The 22,649-nt window shown below is 36.4% G+C and overlaps 1 protein-coding gene and 1 pseudogene across 1 annotated transcript in view; both read left to right on the top strand.

Annotated features, from left to right (window-relative positions):
* The window catches only part of LOC139716950 (calpain-5-like), a 32,716-nt gene extending 31,362 nt beyond the window's left edge, over nt 1-1,354 (top strand). The window contains exon 13 of the mRNA XM_071628478.1: nt 168-1,354. Coding sequence (XP_071484579.1) covers nt 168-350 — 183 coding nt within the window. The 3' untranslated portion in view covers nt 351-1,354. The remainder of the gene's footprint in view (nt 1-167) is intronic.
* A 10,483-nt stretch (nt 1,355-11,837) lies between these two features.
* LOC139716867 (uncharacterized) overlaps nt 11,838-22,649 on the top strand; it is a 73,809-nt pseudogene continuing 62,997 nt past the window's right edge.

The raw sequence follows: 22,649 nt of genomic DNA, 5'->3' as shown, positions 1-22,649 counted from the left end.
TGAGCGGTAGGTAACATGATCACAGTAGCAGTCTTGTAGCGTCTGGTCAGTAGTGATCCCTACACTTTCAGGGGCATTGCACTCCTGGTTGTGACTGTACGATGACCGAATTTAGGAAAGTGATCACTTATAGCAGATGCCTTCCCTTCGTCCATTTCTGCTTGTAGGTGTGGAACCATAACGTTGTCAAGGACACCTTTATGGGCCAGGCCATCTTCATGGCTCAGAACAAGGGACAGCCCGAGAACAACGTGGCCGTCCTCAAGAAGAGAGGCCGCGACTCGGAGGATGCCGCAGGAGGCAACATCTCTGTTGTCATAACAACCACAGATGACCTGAGAGCTCTGTAGGGTGTATCCTAAGCTTTCAGAGGAGAAAATTCCGGAAGCACGAAGAGGACTGTTTCGGCCAAATAGTTTTCTCATGATGAAGAGTAAAGATTCAGGAATCAGAATACTTGCCTTGGTAAAGAGAGAGAGAGAGAAGGATGGATCGACACAATATGAGTGATTTTGATAGATATTTTGTGCATTCAAAGGTTTTTGTCATCTGCAGTAAAACTTGGATTTTGTGGCAATTGAAAAAAAAAGGCAAAACGAAATAGATATCTGTCAATCGTGAGCAAATACTTTTAAACTGCTAACCCTTGCAAAAGATGCATATGTTGTATGTTTCATCTAAGTCTCGATAATGGTTTGTGAAAGTTGATATTGAGGGATTTGCCAACAGGGACCAACAAGCGGCCGTTTTGAAATAAATCAGGTTTTTGTAGTCATCATCCAGTGCAAGTGTCACACGGCTCAATGTAATTCAAGTAACGTGTTGTGAAAACCATATCATAAAACATGATGACATAGAACTGAATGCCTCTTTGATAATGAGTGTCATGTAAATGTAGGCACCATGATGCATCTTAATTCTTACATGTTGTAAAAATGACCAAACTACAAAATGACCAAAATGCCTTGATTTTTTTTTTTTTTTAATGCGGGAAATGAAGTGGGAGCCAGTAAAAAAAAAGTCACTATCTTTGTGCTTTGTAGTAAAATGCATGTTTTGTTAATTTCTATTTTCCTAGACTTGCAAAATATGATATTTGATGTGTAGGCTTTGTAAATGCGTTAAATGTATTTATTTAATGCATTTACAATGTATTGTGCGGGTCACGGTTGAATGAAAACAAACATTTTTTGGTTCTTTCCATTTCGTATTCTCTCTTCTTAGTGGGTAGGAATTTGATTAGATTACTCAATTCATCATCATTTTCTTATTTTTATCACCTGAAATATATATATATACCGGGTGTCCCGAAAAAAGCGGAACGGTGGATTTTCAGTACCTTGCGGTCTAAAAGTTATATATTTTTTGACATCATTAGAAAGAGCATTTTCCGCAGAAGACTATGATACCAAAATCGTTAAATTTGGTTAAGTACTCTTCATTCTACACCAATTTCTGAAAATGCAGTCATTGTCAAATTTCGCCGGATTTTTGCGACTTATGAGATAATAATTTGAGTGCGACTCGCGATCCATACGGTGAATATTGTGTAAGCTCGGTGATCCATGTCAACAAAAGATACAGCTTTCACATTGGGCACGGGCCAGGACAAAAACAGTGTGTGTGTGTGTGCGCGCTCCCAATATGAAAGCGTTATCTTTTGTTGACATGGATCAACGAGCTTACACAATTTACCGTATGGAACGCGTGTCGCACCCAAATTATTATCTCATAAGTCGCCAAAAATTGAAAATGACTGCATTTACAAAAATTGGCGTGGAATAAAAAGTACTGAACCAAATTTAATGATTTTGGTATCATGGTCTTTTGCGGAAGATGCTCTTTTTGATGATGTCAGAAAATATATCACTTTTAGAACGCAAGGTACTGAAAATCCACCGTTCCGCTTTTTTTGGGACACCCGGTATATATATATTTCGCATTGTGCATACTCTTCATTCCAGAGAACTGCTTACTTCCTTTCTCTCTCTCTCTCTCTCTCTCTCTCTCTCTCTTTCTCTCTCTCTTTCCCTTTGTGCAGCTAAATATATTTTTGTCTGTGAAATAATAAACTTAAACATTTATGCTTACAGTAGTTCTTTTCAGAATTTACTGTATATACAGTAGTAGATATTTGCCAAGGAAACCTCATGGTACAATGTAGATGTATATTTTAGTTGAGCCATGTGCTAGCTGTACTGAAAAAAATTCTGTTATGGAAGCTTCTTTTACAGAATTAATTTGAGAGAAAGTGGATTATTATCATGACTGTGAGCACAGGTATAATTCAGATCCTGCTATCGTGTAGAATTTTAGGTCTTGGCATTTGATTTTACTTATTAAAAAGCAAGAGCGTTCTCCAAATATGATCATAAAAAGAAAAGCTTCATGCAGTGTGCCTGTTCATTGGTGGGGGAAATGTAGGTGCACTGGATATACAAATCAATGTTGATTTGGGCTTCGTACTTTGCATATTATTATTGGGTCAAACCTTTTTTTACAGCCTGCACATTGATAGGATGTGGTTTTAGAACTATATATGTGACCGTGCACCTCAAAACGAACATAAAGTCGCACACACTGATTTTGCGTGAGGACTGAAAATAAGTGAAATGGGTCAACCTAGCCGAACTTGACTTTTTCATATTTTCTGAAAGAGCGGGTCTTCTTTTACATTATGCTAAAATTTGGTATCATAAAACGGGCAGGAAAGTGTGTTTTTTAGCAGTTTATCTCGAGCATTTTTTGTAGAATAGTGTGATTAGGTGTTTCTTTAGAATCCCTTTTTCATTTCTGAAAAACCTGTCCACACTCTTCACTTTCAACTCCAATAACTTTTGAAAGGATAGTGCTACTGCTTTGAAAGTTGGCATTGATTATGGACAGAATATGTTAATGAGGCATGCTAAATTTCAGTTTAATCTGATAATCCCTTCATTGTTGTCACTCTGATGGTTTACTTCCTGTTTTTTGTCCCATTCATCGCACAGCCAGCACGGTTTGGTAAAGATTAAGCGCTTGAATAGACACTGTACTTCAGAGCTTCTTTTCTCAGTTCACACCTTTCCTGAGTTTGTGCTTTCTTTCCAATATTTAGATAGGTTAGGAGAGTCCATTTGATTTGAGTTATACATCATTTTAAAGCTTAAAGTCTGGTCTTTCAGAATATGGTCTTAACTAAAAATTCATGTCTGGCGACTTTTTGTTTGTTTTGAGGTGCAGTGTCACATATGTAAGTGAGATTAATTTGATTGATATTCATATAAATAGATATCTGTGCATTTACATGTAATTACAGTTCTAGAGTGTAGTGTCCCCACATTCTATAAAGATTGATATGAGTTTTGATTTGTCTCGGAAGCGAGAGAGTAGTCTCAGTGTCACTTCAACTGGATTTCCATGAATATCACTTGAACAGTTTCACAAGTCACTCTCACAGCTGCTTCCTCAGCTCTACTGAGTAATCGCCACCGTTGTTTGGAAGGAAGGTGTGGTGGGCCTCTCTCGTTGGAATAGATTGCAAAGGAGTTTCTAGATGACCTGTTTTCTTTCCTGTGTTCTTTTCTTTCTTTTTTTTTGAGGGATAATATTTATGATTATTTTGTTGACAAGATCGAAGACTGTTCTCGCGGTAGATGTATGTATATCTAAACTTCTATAAACATGTAGATATAGAGTAATAGTTGTACATTACTCTTTTTATAATAGGTGATTTATATGCAATTATAGTGTACATATTATTTCATAGCTATAACTGACTGTGCATGAAGCAGTGATGAATACAATTGAGGTCTTTGTATGTTAACTCAATGCTGAATACAGTGTTAACTATTTTCCCCTTTAGCTTGATGCAGCTTAATCTTTTGAAACATTATATGAGAAAAGGGTGTACTTCACTACAGTTTCAAAATGAAACATGCCTATGTGGCATTTTCTGATATTAGGATACCTACACTGTACTCCCATAGAAAGACATTAGGGCCCACTCATGGTAATAATAATTTCAAATAATTTGAAATAAATTCAGATTCAGTACCTATATCTCTCCTACGCATTTATAGCAATAATGTGAATGAGTTTGTAAATTTAGCTTCTTCTTTTTTTTTTATTGTTGTTGTGTCTATACACAAAGAAACGAAATTTTGAGCACAGAATTATGTATTCCCCCAATGGCATTGACTTAGGTGAGGTATGATCATCATTACAATGTTTTAGGTTCCGTGAATGGAATATTGGGACTGTGTGTATAGGGTGTTGATTTGTTGTGCATTGGTATTTTGTGGCATGCTGGCCTTGCACTTTATCAGTTCTGTATTTCAAGTACTCGTGAAGAGTGGCTATGCGTAGGTATACTTTCCAGACAAGGGCAACTGCTCCATTTATGTTTATACATGTACTACATAGTTACAGTGTAGGCCTATCATGAACGTGTTCTTTCTGTTAAAAGTCGGCAGAACATTTCATTTTGCTATTAGATCTGATGTATAACAGAATCCATTCTTCCTTCATGATGAGTTTGCATTACAGCGTGAGTTATTGTGTGTTTTTTTTCTAGTCAATGCCAACATGTTTCCACACATCCCGGTGTATGATTTCTCTCACAAGGCACAGGCCAATTCACCTACGGTCACATCATCAGTTTTGCAACGTCACACATGTGGTATCTATGAAGATTAGAAAGTATGGTGTAAATGATTAAAAAAAAAAACCATGCATATTGAAGTGTGAATTGGAAAATTCACAGCTATTAAGGGATAAGATGTTACATGTTATAGGTACCTCTGGTGAGTATCTTCGTCATAATGACCAAAAGAATATCAAAGGGTATAATTTTACATTCCATGTTTTTTTTAAGAAAGTTCGTTTAAGGCTCTCTCCCAGCTTCCAGTACACGGTTTTAATGGGAAATGAAGAAACAATGCAAGTTTATGTTGAGGATGGGCGATATTAATATCCGTGTCAAACTGTCTATCGTGTCTGTAAATTTTGCTTTAGTGAAGTGGACAACAAGGTATTGAATATTGTAAATAACTAAATACAAAAATATATGCTTGCTTGTTTGGTTTGTTTGTTTCTTTGTGTGGCACACTTTGTAGCAATGGCGGTAGATAAAGTGACTACAGATAAAGCACTGACGGTAAATGAATTCCATGTTACATAGGGGTTACTTGTAAGACTTCCTTGACTCTTGGTATTATGTTTTTTGTCATCTTAAGCACTTACAGAGCAAGTGTAGGATACTTTGCTTTTTTTTTTTTTTTACATTTTTTATTTAAAGAGAAATTCTTGATTACGCTGTAGATTGATATCTCGTATCTATGACTATTTTGTATTTGATTTTACCACGCATTCGGGATAGAGTAAGTGTTAATGGGATTTCCTTGTTATTTTGTATGACACATACTGTATTTCACTGAAATGTCATGAGCATGGACTTATCATGTGTTGTATTCATGTTTCTTAATACATCATTGTATAAGCATCAACTACCTAGGCACGTAGTTCCATTCCCAGTGTTCTATGTTATATTTTATATGCTTTCTGTGTGGCGCATATCATCAGTAATTTCAGCGTCGGTTATGGTTGTTATTATTATTATTGCACATAATTAGTATCCTCTGTATTTATTTGTGTTTCTGTAGCACTAAATTCATGATTGGCTTAATGATTTCTCTACAAGTGTGATCTGTGTACACCATATTCTACACTATGTATACCTGCCCTATCTGCTTGCTACAATAGACAAGCTGTCACTTGAATATATTACAGTAAACTTTCATAGGTTTTAACCATAACATTAATTCCCTCAGCCACTATATGATTACATGACATTAAAGTTCATGACTTAATGTCATCAACACCATGTGAATTGCAACATGCTGCAGAGGTTTGTGTCAAATTCGAATGATAGTGTATTTTCCGTTAGTGTCAATTCACCATCAGAGTAGTACGTCATCATAATTGATAACTTGTTGATACCCAACCATTTATGTATTTGAGATACTTTTAATGGGAAGCATTTTAATTCAATCGTTATTGTATTTGTCAGCTACACGTTCATACAGTAATTTCTCATTATTTTAACTTGTTAAAATTAAACCATTTTATTTACTGCGTATTGAGGATATAATTATAGAATATGCAAGCGAGTCAGTGATATCTACACATATTGGATATTTTCATATTACATTCAGTGTCATTGATGTATTTATTACACTAAACTATTTCTCTCAAGGCATTATGAGCCAAATAGCGTGGTAATATAGCATCTGCGTGAAATGTTCTCGGAGTGGAATATTTTCACGTGCAGTGCAACGAAATGCATCAATTCCATTCAGAGGGGGAAAAAAAGGCTATTCTATGAAAATGCAAAATTTTTTTTTTTTTTGCTCGTGTGACAAAAAAAAAACAAAAACAACAAATGCCAACGTGGTCTCTGGATGGATGGTATGATGAAATCAATGTGTTTGAAATTGGTACTTGAGCACCGGAAATGAGCATGGGACTTATATCAAGATTCTTGTTTCCCCGAATGTCTTTCAAACATTTCTCTTTCTTCACTCACAGATTGCCGATTTTTCTTATTATGATATTAACACAAAGAGAGAGAAAGCCGATCGAATCAATGTACTATCACCATTTTTTATCGTTTTCATCCTTTTTATGTTGCATTTTTATATACGCACGTAATGTACATGCCTGTATGATACAAACCTCGCAGTAAATAAACAATGAATACCTTTTTGAAGTAAAGATTTTGTGCAGTTCTTTTATTTGATGGGAGTCGCTCGCATACGTAATACACGTATTGTGTAAGTAGCTAGGAATGTGGATGTCGCGCGGAAAGTGCGATGAAATGTGGACTTTTTGCTGTTACCTTTGTTGGAGCAGTGTATTCGAAAAGAAAAGAAAGAAAAACAGGGAAACAATTATTGTTGAATAGATGTTTGCGAATGAGTGCAGATTTAAGGTCTTGCAGTACCTGGCGTGGAAACGGTGATGTCTGAAATGCCCGTGTTTGAAAGCTATAGCCTTATAGCTGTATACCATAGTACGTGGATGTTTGTGTATGTGTGTCTGTCATAATATGGCTGCGTATAGAATGCGATACAGATACAAAACGATACATACATGTAGTTGTATAACCTGGATAAAGTAGAGTAACACAGAGTGATTGATAATTCGGCAACTTGAGCCACGCGTGATTCATTAAAAAAAAGGGGGGCGGGGGACACAAAGGAGAATTATACCTTCAGGAAGGGTAACCCCAGTACAATATAATAATGATAAGAATAATAAATTATACAGGGTACTTACAATGCGCAAGTTCCACATAGTTGACGTGCTCAAGGCGCAGTAGAAGAAGTAAGTTATGAAATACAGAAATCCTTACACAAACGTGCACATGAAAATGAATGACACAATAAAGAAAAAATACACATCATAATATACAATTCTACTGGAAAATGGTTATGAACAAATGAGTCTTGAGGGCAACTTTAAAGGAGTCAACATTCGAAATGTGACGGATAGCTTGCGGCAACTGATTCCACAGGTAAGGTCCAGCATGTGCAAATGACCGATCCCCCCCCCCCCCCCCCCCCCCCCATGATTTCTTCGTTTTTGGAACAACAAGCAATCTACATTCGGATGACCTTAAACATCTGGAAGGATTATAAAATGTCAGTAAATTAACATTGTACTCTGGGGCAGATCCGTGTACGCAATGAAAAACAAATAGTAATAGTTTAAATACAATGCAAGATTCAACAGGTAACCAATGCAATGAGGACAAAACAGGGGTAATGTGAGTATTTCTCCTGGTAAGGGTAACAATGCGGGCTGCTGAATTTTGCAGTTTTTGTAACCGTGAAAGTTGAGATTGTGGTAGCTGAAATAGGAGTGCATTACCAAAGTCAAGTCGGGATGATATAAGAGCATGAACTATTTTTTTTTTTTTTTTTTTTTTTTTTGTGGCTGAACGAGTTAAATACTTGCGAATAATGCCCAAATTGCGTAACTGATATCTCACGGATTTACAGACAGCAGAGATCTGAACAGATATGGACATTGTAGAATCAAATAATACTCCAAGATTTCTACATGATTTAGATGGAGCAATAATCACATCATTGTCAACCGTTAAAGAAGGAAGACTAACCTTGTCAAGTAGAACCTTGGAACCAATAAATAACAACTCTGACTTTTCCTGATTTAACTTCAATGAATGCGAGCTCATCCACTTTTTTATATTATGGATGCAAGCCTCAAGTTTCTGAATGATGTCAACGACATTGGTTTGGGTAGGTAGAAATGATGTATATATCTGGATATCATCGGCATAACAATGATAGTTAAAAGAGTGACAATGTAAAATCCCTTTCAAACCAGTCGGATAAATCGAGAAAAGCGTTGGGCCCCCGACAGATCCTTGTGGGACACCACAGTCTAATGGAGCAGGATCAGATTTTGCATTATTAACACAAACAACCTGAAACCTTTCAGATAAGTATGACTTGAACCACTCAAGAGCTTTACCATTAACACCTTATGACTTCAAAGTATTCGCCAGAATCGTATGATTAACAGTATCAAATGCTGATGTAAATCAAGCAGTAAGAGAACAGTAATCTTTCCATCATCCATATCTCTCAAAATATCATTGGATAAGTTAACTAGTAAGGTCTCAACACTATGATGCGGCCGATATGCTGACTGACGGTTATCTAAGAGATTGTTCTCCAGCAGATAGTCTGATAATCGTGAAAAGACAACACGCTCAAGGATCTTGGACAAAAACGGAAGTTTCGATACAGGCCGGTAATGCTGCAGAGCCTCAGAATCAAGGGATGGCTTCTTGAATAACAAAGGGTGAATCTGTAAGCCAACTTTAATGAGACTGGGACTGATGCCTGCTGAAGACTCAATTTAACAATGCTGGCTATTATAGGTGCAAAAACTGTAGCACACTCTTTCACTAAGATGGTAGGAATCGGATCTAACTCGCAGGACTTCGGTGATATGTTGCGCAGAAGTTTCTCAATCTCAGCTGGAGTGGTAGATTCAAATGATAACAAAGATGCACTTGTTTGCAAGGGTGGTTGAGGGGTGACATCTGCATGAAATTTGCTACATAATTATGTTACTAATCTTTGACTTGAAGAACTGGATGAAGAGCTGTGCCAAGGATTGAGCATCCACATGAGCTGGAAGGGGTGATGACTTCTTACGATTCAGGAGACGATTAGCCACACTAAATAGACGCTTCATATCCGATCCGCAGTCTTCAATGAGACTAACATAGTGGTTACGCTTGGCCTTGCGAACAGAAAATGAAAAATCTGTCTCTGATGGGAGTACAGCTGCCGATCTATCTCCAGTTTGCCTTTGGTACGCCATTTCCGTTCAGCTTTTCGACAGTTACGCTTAGCAAGGATGGTCTCATGAGTATACCATGAACTTGTGGACTGATCCCTCCTGATGCACATCTTAGCAGGTGCGACAATGTCGAGAATGGTGCCTAGATGCGAGTTATTGTAATTGTCAACAGCACCGCACACATCCAAGTCAGATGAAGACAACTTAAAGGCATTGCATGCAAACACCGGCAGCAAATGCAATCCTGTCTATCGATCTAATATTTCGAACAATCTTGTATCTCCTAGTCTGGCGAGGTTTATCAAGATGGAGGTTGCAAGTAATGACAGAATGATCAGATATGCCAGGTATGACTTGAACATTGGAATGAAATTCACACTCGGACGAGCGAAACAGTAATACATCGAGAATACATCCCTTCTCATGGGTAGGGACATCTATAACCTGGATGAGACCATGGCTAGAGAGCAATTCATTGAATTTCTTAGTGTTGGAAGAAGCCAAATTGTCCAGATGAACATTCAAGTCAACACATATCAAGAGAGGTGTCGGACGAAAAATTTTATCATCGAGCATGGATGATGGATGGATAATTTAGCCGATCGACCTCTACAAACTACTCTTTTAACCCATTGAGGACGAGTTCCAAGTATACTCGGGCAAGTGTCTGTGGAAAATGCATATTGTAGCAAAATCAGCCCGTCCTCAAATGGTTAATCATAAATCGACCCGCCAGCCCAAGGAAACTAATGACTCTAGACGGGTTGAGTGGTAGTGCGTTGAAATTATACAGGTAGTTGTTCAAGGGTGTGAACACGGGTTGCGTCGTGCCGCTTGCCAAAATGTCGTTGGCTGACGGAGTTATTAAAGGGATGGTATAGTATTGGTGGAGATGAAAATTGGGATTTTAACCCCTTTTTTTGAGATACCAAGAAACCACTTATGAAATAGTTACACCATACCATTCTTAAAGGAATTCAAAGTTTATTTAATGAAAATCGGTTTTGGAATGGCTGAGACATCCAAAAACAAAGTAAAAAAAAGCGATCGTAATAAAAGGTGGGTCCCATCTTTTTTCAGGATCGCTCTGCTCGGATATCTCCGTAATTTGAAAACAAATAAATGTTTTATTCCTCTTGGAATTACATGTTCTTTCATATTTCATAAAAAAATTCTCATTATCTCCCCAAAATGTTGGAAATCTCGAGTTAGGTCTCAACCAAAACTATACACTCCCTTTAAAGGGGAATTCCACCCACATACGATTAGGATAGAGAGAGTGCAGCAATAACAAAACACAGTAATAAAGTTAGCGTACCTGTTGAACAACGACAAAAAGGAAATATAAAGAGATTTCAACTTACTTTTATTATTTCATCATGTCGAATGAAAGAGGGTATGACTTAGCTCTTTCAAAAAGCAGGGGGAATAATTATGTAAGTAACAAGTCAGGGAAAATACATGAGAGAACATGCACTTGAGTTGATTTCTTTCAGAAGGTGAGGGGAATAATTTCCTCTGATAAACATAAAAGATGCTGTCCGTTACGAGTCGAAGGAATGTGTGCTTTTCGAAAACAAAAACAAAAAGTGAGATTATGTATAATTTATAATCATTTTTAATTAGTGTTGTTCTGTAGTCATCTTACGAACTGTTGTAGTCATCCAGTAAATGTGGCACTGAAACTTTCAAAATTCGTGACTTTGATCTTACTGTTCTTCAAACTTTACCTATGCGTTCTACTTATAGAAGTTCTGCTCTAGCAATGTCTAGGGATTATACGCTATCCACATTATCCGCTGTCACATTAATCTCATTTAATATCTTTGGTTTCAGTGCGCAGTGAGCAATGGTTATCAGACGCTGAACAAGTGTAACATAAATAGGTTTGATAACCCGATGTGAGACGTTTAATGATAACAAAAAAAAGGGGTTCTCAACTGCCATGCTAATGAAGAATGGAATCATTTATTCAAATACGCTAATCAGATTACTTACTGCACAAACCCTACTTGAAATTTATCCCTCCCGTATCTGCGTAACGACAGTATTGATTGAAGTACATTCAAGATTAAACAAGAACTTGGTTGATACTGAAGGTAGAAATTGAGGTGCGCCCTTTGAACAAGTGCTTATGAATTTAAACACTTGGTAACTATTAGCCGTGACGTTGAACTAAGTGCTTAGGATGCCTTTGAATTCTATAATGACTTTGGACCAGGAAATAAAACATAAAAATTACTCCCACATGCGAGATGACAGTATGGGAACCAGGCAATGACAGAGAAGGCAGTCGTTGTAACGATTTGTTGTGTGGTTCTATACCTGTGAATGGATGGTATTGCATTTTTTTTCTTTTTTTTTTGGGTGGAGGAATGATAGTTTCCTGATCATCAAAGAAAATGGAAATATCAGTTCTATTCCTAGAACTTCTGTGTTCGATCGTCATCAGCATGAATATGGCCGTTTTTGGTAAGTCCTGTGACGATACATTGTACGTATAACCTAAAAGTTGCATTAACAAGTTTCATCCTGTCGGGAAAGCGCATGTTTTAGAAACAAAGAACCAAACAGGTTTATCATCACAGTCTTCATCAGTGACCAGGATGCGATGAGATGTCAGATTCTAAAATCAGTTTCTGAAGCAGACATGTCCTATGTACAACGTATCATTATATTGAATATTGTCTCATTAGTGAATGGGACAGGCAGTTCATTCAAATTGTATAGACGGCACCGAGTGACATGATCTATTGAAATCTAATTTTGTGATTTTGGTGGAGCTGTTTTTTTTTTTCAGTTAAGCAATTAATGGGGAAATACAGGGTTAGCATTATTTCCTTTCTATGCGTACTGACAAAATAAGGAGTTTAGAGATAGAATTATAAAAGCAAGAAAGAGCCCGGTGATTTCCTTGTTTCCTTTTTTCAACTCCCTTTTCTTCATTGCCTTGTAAAAGGACGATGACTTCTGTGTCTTAAAATATGTCAGGAGTTTTCGTCAAAAAGTTTCTAAGCTTATTATGATTCGTTCTTAATTTAAAACTCACGGTGTTGCCATATTCACACATTTTGTGAAAGACAAAAACGGCGTTTTTGTGTGATGTCAATTTTTCGCCAAATTTTAACAGCAGATCTCGAGGCCGCAAAACAGGGGACTGGGGCTGCACACACGCTCGCGGACGTGCCCTCGCGCCCGCACGCACACACACACACACACACACACACACACACACTTTTGGCTCTAAAGTGGAAAAAATCGAAAAAGAAAACCGAGATTCTTCCCGTCGAGGGAAGGAGACCATAAACCCTTGACTCAACCAACCACGAGCTCCCTTACACCCTACCACCGACCCTACCCCTCTAAAGAACAAACAAACAAACAAACAAACAAAAACAAACAAACAAGCAAAACAAAACAAAACACAATAAAAACGATCCGCACCCCCTTGGCCTGAAGAGATTATGCGTCGAATTATGTCACATGCAGACAAAAAAATTAGAAGAAGAAGAAAAAGTTTTAGAATATGGCAAAATGTTTGTGTTCATGCTTTCCTTTTCCTTCCTCTGACAGGAAATATTCTGGACATGACGTGTGTTAGTTTCAACCCAACCCTTGATCCCAATCAACCAGCGTCGTTTGCAGCCATTGTGAGCGGTGCTGATTCGACAAGTACATTGACCTTTCAGAGGGCAATAGACTTGACCACGGGGTCAGATGTGACAAGCTGGTGTTCTTACGATGATGATATCTCCTCGTGTCACTTACCATCGGGTTCAAATATCGAAAGGTACCTCACCTCTTCGGCAAAGGTCACCTTACCTGTTGATTCTAATGGAGACACCTTCGGGGCTTACTCATGTAGAGCTGAACGGTACAATTGGACGACAACTGCTACAATTCTGCTCATACGTTCGGACGGTAAAGTATAAATTGTCTGTGCTGAATAATATTGAGATAATAATAATTTATTCCTCCTAGCTGCGAATTCTATGCGACGGTATTATACGATGAAAGGCATGATAATCGCAATGCTGCAATCAAAAGAGTTTCTTACTGGTATAATTTTATTGATTTATGTTGCATGCCTTGTAAATTTATATTGATATGAATCAATCATTTCCCTGTTTAAGTGTTGTTCGGTGGTGGTTTTCTTCTTCTTCTTCTTCTTCTTCTTTTTTTTTTTTTTTTTTTTTTGGGGGGGGGGGTCATTGCTATGCCTTGCCAGATAAGTGCAGTATACATTGAATTTCTATAAATTGCACGTATAATTTGTCATGTTTGTAAGCTGTAATTTCACGCTTTCGGACTTTTGAAAGGATACTATTTTCTGGTATACAGATGGTAGATTTACAGGGAGATTTGCATTTTTTACCTGTCCCTGAGGTTCGAAGGTGACTATTTTTGCAATAACTAAATATAATTTTACTCGCAATGACACATTATGTTTCATACTTTATATAGACTTTTCTATCGTGATAAGGGATTCGTTTGGTATTCTTCTTCTGCCGAAAGATGCAGTTAGAAAAAAAAAGTCTCTATGCTTATATCTAAGTCATCGGAGTAGGGACTGCAGAGTTTATTTGACTTTTTCCCTTTCTTTTCTTTTGCAACACTTCTTTACATAATACCGCTGCTGGGTACCTTCGAATAATTTTAGGTAATCTGACATCGCCCAAGTTACCCACAAACATTTTAGTCGGGAAAAAAATTCTTGCGCTTTAGTCAGTTAGTTTATTGGGTACTATCTTGATATCAAATTTCATTGATTGATAAATAAATTAAACTACGAACATAATGACAGCTTTAATATCTCTTGAAATTTAAGGGAGAACCATCCATATTATATAATGACCTTTGTACATTGTACATTAAGATATGTACTTGAAAATATAATCATTTATTGTTATGTAATATTGTAGGGACTACGATGATAAATATTTGCATTCACCTTCATGAGCACATGCATGGTTGCCAGGGTGTCATCGATGCATGCGAACAAAGAGCCCCCCACACCTTATTGTCCACTTTTTTTAGTCCTATATTGGCGATATTATGTGGGGAAGTAGAGGGCAATGGGAAATGTATTTTCGCAACTATGAAAGAGCATAATTATTAAAAGAGGAATTCAAAGTTCATTTGATAAAAATTGGCTTTGAAGTGATCCAAAGCGATCCTAATGTAATGTGGGACCCACCTTTTGTAGGGATTGCTTTGTTTTACTTTGTTTTGGATATTGGCCATTTTAGTACCGAATTCTTTCATATAAATTTTTAATTCCTCTTAGGATCGCATGCTTTTTAAAGGCATAATTTACCATTTGCAGATGAAACAAAAAATCCAGCATTAGTGCCTTAAAATAGTTCTAAAATGTGTGCTAGGGATGGAAACAACCAATGTAAAATTTGAATCTGTAAAATCGATGTTAAGTATTGTTGAATATACAAAATGTGAACAATAGTTATAATAAAAACACTTCCATACTAAACTGTCTATCGTTCCGGTTTATCAAGAAAAATGCAGATATTTCCTTATATTTTAGGCTTTATCGCAAAAAATTTTATTTTGCAGGATGTTATGTGGTACAACACACCTACACATATGCATTAATGTCATATCTTGATTTTTTTTTTAAATCACTGTTCCCAAAGGTAAACAGGACCTTTAACATTCCATTGAGTGGTTTCTAAGTATCTCGCAAAAAGTTAAAAGTTAAACCTCACCTCAAACAAACTCCCATTATAACGAACACGGTCATAACGAAATTCTTGTTAGAACAAAGTAAAATTTTAGACTCAAACATTCCCAGCTCTATGTTCTGTACTGTTTAGTTGTTCGCTTATAACGAATTTTCGATAATATAACGAAAGAAAACTGCCGGTCATTTCGTTGTAACGGGAGTCCACTATTCCAGGCCTTTAATGTATTAAATGGGGTAACGTTTTTTGTGTACACTGTGAGTGTATAATAATTATCATACAGCCGTACATACATATTGCAGGGGTCGACATTAGTGGCGGCCTGCGATGGTCCTGGGCCACTAAAAATTTGTCACGCAACACAAACATTGTTTTATGAAGAAGTATTTTTTTTTTTTTGGTAGCCTGCTCGGTCAACTAAGATCAAAAGTGGATCGTTATGTTTGTTTGTTTTTTATATCTCAGTAGGCCTATCCAGAACGGGCCACCATGCAAAGAAAGAAATTATTGTTATTTAGCCCTTTATATCATATAATAACGATAAAATTCATAACCACTTTTATCCCAGGGCAATTTCCTCTGTCGTGACATAACTATCAGTATTTCTAGTAACTTCAATATGCAGGGAAAATACAATATGTATGTATGTATGTATGTATATGTATGCGTGTATGTATGTATGCATAATGTTTATTTATTTATGTACCATCGTCTATACGTAGGCCTATTTGTGTATTCGTTTTTACCCTGCAGAGAAGTGGTGATAATATGTATAAGCCTCTATTTTATGTAATCTTATCCAATTTCACTTCATTGAAAACGAAGAAAGTAAGAGAAATCAAAGCGATAAGTCAAGGACTATCAAAGTTCAATTTGAGGGATTATTTTTTTTTCTTTAAAATTGATGGGACACGTCAGCGTGAAAAGGGGAGAAGTTTCAGATATTTCGTCAGGGATGAGAGCATCCAAGTAAAGGACCAATTGTGACCCTGCATCACAAAACCAACAAAAAGCCACCAGTCGTGGATTTTTAGTAAAGGACAGATTCTGAAAGAGCAGACTCTAAGCTTTAAAAAGATGTATACCTCAATTCAAATGGACTCCCCTAACCTACCTAAATACTCGAAAGAAAGCACACACTCTGGAAAAGTGTGAACTAAGAAAAGAGCCTCTGAAGTTCAGGGTCTATTCAAGCGCTTAAAAGGGATGGCTTGTAACTGATCAGTGGAAATCGATGGGAATGCTGGGGGATGATTGTTCCGATCCTTGTTTGATTCATTTAAGAGTACATTATAATTAGAGTGAAAATTATTCGCTTCAGAACGGTCTCGTATTCAAGTAATGTGCAGTTTAATGCCCCGTCACTGTACAGGCATGCTAACCTGGAAACATTAAACTTGGGTAAAAATATCTTGAGTAAAAATGTTAAGGGCGAAAATATTAATAACTGCATGTTATTCGACAAGCACTGACGTGGAAAAAAAAATATAATATCAACTTTAAAAAAAAATGCTTAATTTTTAGCAGAGTGGTGACATCAAATAGACAGGAAAGACAAGTTTTAATATGAAGGAATCTATTAGAAAATGCAGATTATTCAATAATCAATCGATTCTTAATGAAGATAGTAAATCATTAATATAATTGGACTCGAATAATACCAAAAAGGTAAAGTTCAGCATTGAAAAAAGAAACACCAGCATAAAAAAGAAAAATATTCAACATACATGAAAGTTTTGTCAGCAACTAGTGTAAAGTTGAAAAAAGACGAGTAATCTCCATATTCAAATTCATGAAGTTCTTCCGTCGAGATGTTTTCATTGCAACTGACTGATCAATTCAGTGCTTATTTACGTCGATGTAGGGCAATTTGTCAGTCAGTTGAAATCTCCATATTGTCATTTCATGGCGTTTGGTCGATTGTCTCTTCTTTCTCTTGGTTTTCTTATCAGAGGTAAGCGCACTATTTTTTAAATCATTATTATTTCATTAATTGCTATGTCCATTCATATCATAGTTTAAACATAAAGGAGAATGGATAGCGGGCTTTTTCATGTGATTACTACTGTCACATGTGTATGAGTGTTGTTATCCCCGTTGTCCATGATGCAGCCCATTTCACTCCCGAAAAACTGACGATAACTGCCAGTACTGACGAAGATGTACGGCTCGTCATGAACGCCGGGACGGGAGCTGGTACTGGCTCACTCGTCTGGATGCTCAACGGTCAGACAGACCTTTCCACTTCCGTGTTAGCTGATGAACTGAGCATCAGCAAGGCTAATGAATCGATGTCTGGAGTACATCATTACTATTACAGCGATATGCCGGAGAGAGGTGGAATCATTAGGCTCTTAGTTCGAGGTATAATTATTTGGAACTGGTCATTTGCAATATAACTTGTTTATTGTTGCAAACCTATAGCTGTTCTTCACTATCCTCATCTCGTAATAAAACAGCATTCTAAGGTTTCTCTCGAAGTTTTTCATCGCTATTCAGCTCAACATCACACTCCCGAGAGTCCGTCTGTTTGTTTTTTTCTATTTTTCGATTGCAATCCAGTTCCATTTGTGCCAAGACCACCTGACAATAGCGACTTCCGTGTCTCCTGACTTTGTTACAACTCTGAAGTTCCCTGTGTTTGATCCGTGGATGATATAAAGTCATTTTAAATCAGGCATAAACGTTTAGGCACTAGTATTTTTGTCCATAAAGATATATCAATCAAAAGTTCATTGATGTGTCGTGTTCTATCATAAATGAAAATATCAAAAGCATACATGTATTCATTCTGGCTAAACTACCCTGTGTATAGAAAAAACAACAAATAAACAAACTGGTGTTCTTTTTATAAACAATTAAGTTTAGAACTCATCGCTTGCAATAATAAAGATTTTGTCGTATGAGAAATTAAAAGATAATTGAGTAATTTTCCTTGACAAGGGCTTCCTCCTTTAATTCATGTTATGTTTCTCAATAAAAAAAATAAAAAAAACAGGTTGTCTTGATAACCTGTGGGGACCAAATTGTCAATATACCTGTCCGACATGCTACAATGGAGGAATATGTGACGACATTACTGGACGCTGTGTTTGTCCGCCTGGATTTATGGGCGACCATTGTGAAACAGGTAAGTATGATTTCATCCTTCAGGCATGCAGACACTTCGTACCTTGTCATTTAACAATGACCCTAATAGTGAGTACACAATATATTGTCAAATAAAACAAAAATACATTAAAGCAATTTGGTATCATAAAAGCGGACAAGATGAGTAGCAGTCGAATGTCTCAGCTGTATGAAGACGGTTGATATTGAATGACAGACATTCTTTGTCTTGTTTGTAGTCACGCGCATTCATTGACTGTGTCGTGGATCAGGAGTTTTTTTTTTCTGTCAGTATTTGGTATTAGCACTAATTTTGGACATTGGTATTTTGTTTCTTTTATTTTGCCTGATTGATAGGAAATTAAATAGACTAATCTAGATTTCATTTCTATTTCAAAGAACTAGAATAGACATTGTGTTCTTTTCAGAAAAAGTGTCATCCAAGATTTTTTTTTCAAAATTTGCTGCGCTGCAGAAAGACTATTGCATACCAACCACTTTTAAAAGAAAAACAATAAATTGAGATGATTAATGTATGTATTTAAAAAAAAAAATGATGTGTTAAAAATATGCGGTTCGCTGATGGTGTTTTGTCAGGGGATGATTCTTCTTTCAGTATTATAAAGCTAAAAAAGAAATTTGATGTCATGATTTACTATTCTTATTGCTTAACAATGCTTATTCAAGTTCATGAGACAAAATTTGGAAAGGTTTTAATGTACTTTCTATGCGGAAATAGAGTAAACTGTCTATTCCAGGAACATTAAGTTTGATTTTATAAGGGGAGAAAGGTTGCTCCCACTTTTATAATTGAGAGAAAAGAATGGGTTTTGTTAAATGGGCTGACGTGTTCGCTTTGAATTACACCGTGTGTCGTTCATACTCTACTTCCTTTCGTATCCACCCAACGTGTTTGCATGCATAATTTGGTCCAATAAATTATTATAAAGTTATAAAGTAATTACAGGAATTATTGTAGTCTCATTCTGTGAGTTGGAGAGAAGATAAAACCTGTAAGCATATTCTTCCTGGGCACCGTTTCATCAAAGTTGTCAGCGCTGACAAATTGTCAGTCTCTGACTATTACCATAGTAACAGTCAGCGACCAAAGCTTCTCAGCCAATCAAAACCAAGGATTTTACTGAAATAGTCAGCGCTGATTAAATTGATGAAACACCCCCAGATCGACACAAATTGTTCGGTTTAACGGACTCAAATAGCGATGCACTAATTGTACTTTGGTTATTATACCATATGACATTTCCCTTTTTATCAATTGAACTTCATTAGAAAAATACTATAAGAAAAAGCTTGTTGTTCCTGGTATCATCAATCACAAGGTGACATTTCTCAACATGCGGTCGCTTTTTTTCACAACCGAATATATCCTACTGAGCATTTATTTCGTACATTGAGTACTTGAGACTTTAAAGAGAGGATAGTATTGGCTTAGATGAGGATTCAGCTTTTAGCTTTTTGCGTGACATCATTTTAGACACCACTGTATAAAATGGTTCAAGAGCATGCGATTCTAAGAGGAATTCAAAGTTCATTTGATAGAAATCGGTTGTAAAATGGCTGAGATATCTAAAAGAAAAAACAAAGTGATCCTCATAAAACGTGCGTCCAACTTTTTAACAGTATTGCTATGTTTTCGATATCTCAAAAATATAGACATTTCCAAATTATATTCGTCTTTATGAACTTTGAATTCCTCTTAGAATTATTTCCTCGTTCATGTCTTATGAGAGGTTCCTCATTATCTCAAAAATTCAAAAAAAAAAAACCTGGATAATTTCAAAGATTGGAAACCTGAAGGCCCATCTCAACCAAAACTATACCAGCCCTTTAATGATTGGTTGATTAGTATTTCATTTTCTAAGTATGTTTTGAATGAATATGCGCTTCGTAAAAGCCCTGTGGAAGGGGAGAATGTGTTTTGTTTGGGTGTAGTTTTGTTTTTGTGTGTTTGGTTGCTTGCTTGTTTTCTTTGGTTGCCATTTTCTTTCCTTTTTAAGGACTGTTGAGGGCAAGGCCGATTATGCCACAGAGTCGATCTCTTTACCCTTTTACGTGGAGTTACATGAAGAATCCCACTCGTGTACAAAACGCATTGGTGTCTTACTGCTAACGCGACGTATACCATCATTCACTTTGCAAAGTTATTCACTTTGCTGAAATCAAACTTTACGTGGCCAATTGCACCGCAACGAAATATCCGCCCTTCACTACCGAATTACTCTGTTCTCTATTATTTCAATTATCATTAATTATTCTATTTTTCCATATTCTCATTTCATGTTTTGCATTTAAAAGAATGACAAATAACTTCCCATTTATTGAGGTTGTAACTACATGTATAATGTTGTAGGCATGTGTAGATCATACAACATTGTAGGCCTACTTCTGAGCGATCGAATAACAGCTAGCTGCTATATATGAAGAGTTTGTTCGCAAAAACCGATAAGTCCATATTTGCCAAATGGAGATTTTTGCGATTAAAGGTCAAGAAAAATAAAGAGATTAATAAGAAAATTTTTGCTTCTTTTGGCCAAAACTTCAAAAATGTGTCTTTATATGTAGTGACCAATATATCATTTAAAAGCCATTATCTTGTACTTTATGACAGAGACCGTACTTCAAAATCTTCAAAAATGGACTTATCGGTTTTTGCAAACAAGCTCTTCATATATATATATATTTTTTTATTGATACGTTCACACAATGGAGTAACTGCAAAGGTGCATGAGTTATATAAACGTGCTCACAAAGTCATATCAAGTTTCTTCTTTGCAGCATGCCTATCCGGCTTTGTGGGAAAGAATTGTGCCGTTTCTTGCATGGATAACAACTCCTCTAACACCGATTGCCAAGGGCTGCTATTCTGCCTTTCGGATCCATATGGTTGCTCTTGTTCCTCTGGCTGGGCAGGACTTGACTGCAGGACGGGTAATACAAACCTTAATCCGTGCCTGTTTAGTTTTATGCACCCCCATAGAAAACGTACACACACACACACACACACACACACACACATATATATATATATATATATATATATATATACAAACTCCTCAAAAAAGTCCTGCAATTCATATTTGATGTATCATATTTCTCTTCAAACTACATCATTTCATTCAAATGTGACATCATAAGAAAGCCTGATTAATTTTCTTTGCATTCACAACTCACTTGTTTACATTATGCATTCCTGGAATGCACAGTATGACTGAGTATGAGGAAAGGTCAAATGTGAAATGTTGCAAAACAGAGCAAACATGTTATGTCAAACAGTATAATTCCCATTTGCTTTGTCGTTTCAGGGAAGGAATGTGCTTGAAAAGAATGCATTGTTAGATTATCATTAGGTTCCAGACTCCATCCATGAATTAAAAACTGCAGTAGTATCTGCAGATTAAAATTAAACATAAAGGTTGACCAAACAGTCATCTAATGTCTAGGAAATGGGAGTTTTTGAAAGTGCTCTCATTTCAACATTGCTTATTCCAGTGGCCTTTTTTCATCAAAACTGTACATTATCAATAACAGAATTGATGCGACTTTTCACTTTTGATCTGTCCCCATATACTCAGCTGTTTTGCACATTCCAAGAACACCCAATCATAGCACGTGAGGTGTTATTTTAAAGATAATTAATCAGGCTTTCCTATAATTTCATATCTAATAAAGATAATGCGGGTATAAGAGAAATATGATCTATATATATATATATATATATATATATATATATATATATATATATAATATTTATATGACCCTGCATCACACACCCAGCCGCCAGACACCGATTCTGAAGGGCAGACCTTAACTCAATTCTAATGGGCTTTCCTAACCTATAAATATTGGAAAGAAAGCACACATTCTGAAAAAAGTGTGTACTGAGAAAAGAGTCTCCGAAGTAATGAAGGGTCCATTCAAGCGCTTAATCTTTACCAAGCCGTGCTGGCTGTACAATGACTGATACAGAAAAAAAGACAAAAGGATGTAAACCACCATAGTAGCAGCAATGAAGTGATTTAATTGAGCATCTCTATTAGCGCATTCTATCTATGACTATCAAAAATACCAACTTTCAAAGCAGTAGCATTATCCTTTCAGATATTATTGTAGTTAAAAGTGATGAGTGTGTAAATAATTCCGAAGAAATGAAAAGGGGCCTCAAACATCGAATCACAATATTCTTAAAAAAAGAAAGAAATGTTTTTAAGAAAAATTGCTAGAATACGATGTCCAATTTGTACTATGATCCCAAAATTAAAATAATTTGGAAACATTGCTCTTTCAGAAAATATGAAAAACTCAAGATTGATAAGGTTGATCCGTTTCGCATGTCTTGAGTCCTCATGTAAAATCAGAGCATGCGAATATTTGATGGTTTTGCGATGCACGGTCACATAATATATGTGACACTGCACCACAAAACAAACAAAAAGTCGCCAGATA

Source organism: Diadema antillarum, unplaced genomic scaffold (genome assembly GCF_040938485.1).
Source record: "Diadema antillarum isolate AM-2024a unplaced genomic scaffold, OU_Dant_1.0 scf00000071, whole genome shotgun sequence".
NCBI lineage: Eukaryota > Metazoa > Echinodermata > Echinoidea > Diadematoida > Diadematidae > Diadema > Diadema antillarum.
The sequence above is the reverse complement of the archived record's forward strand: the minus strand, read 5'-3'. Positions and strand labels throughout refer to the sequence as shown.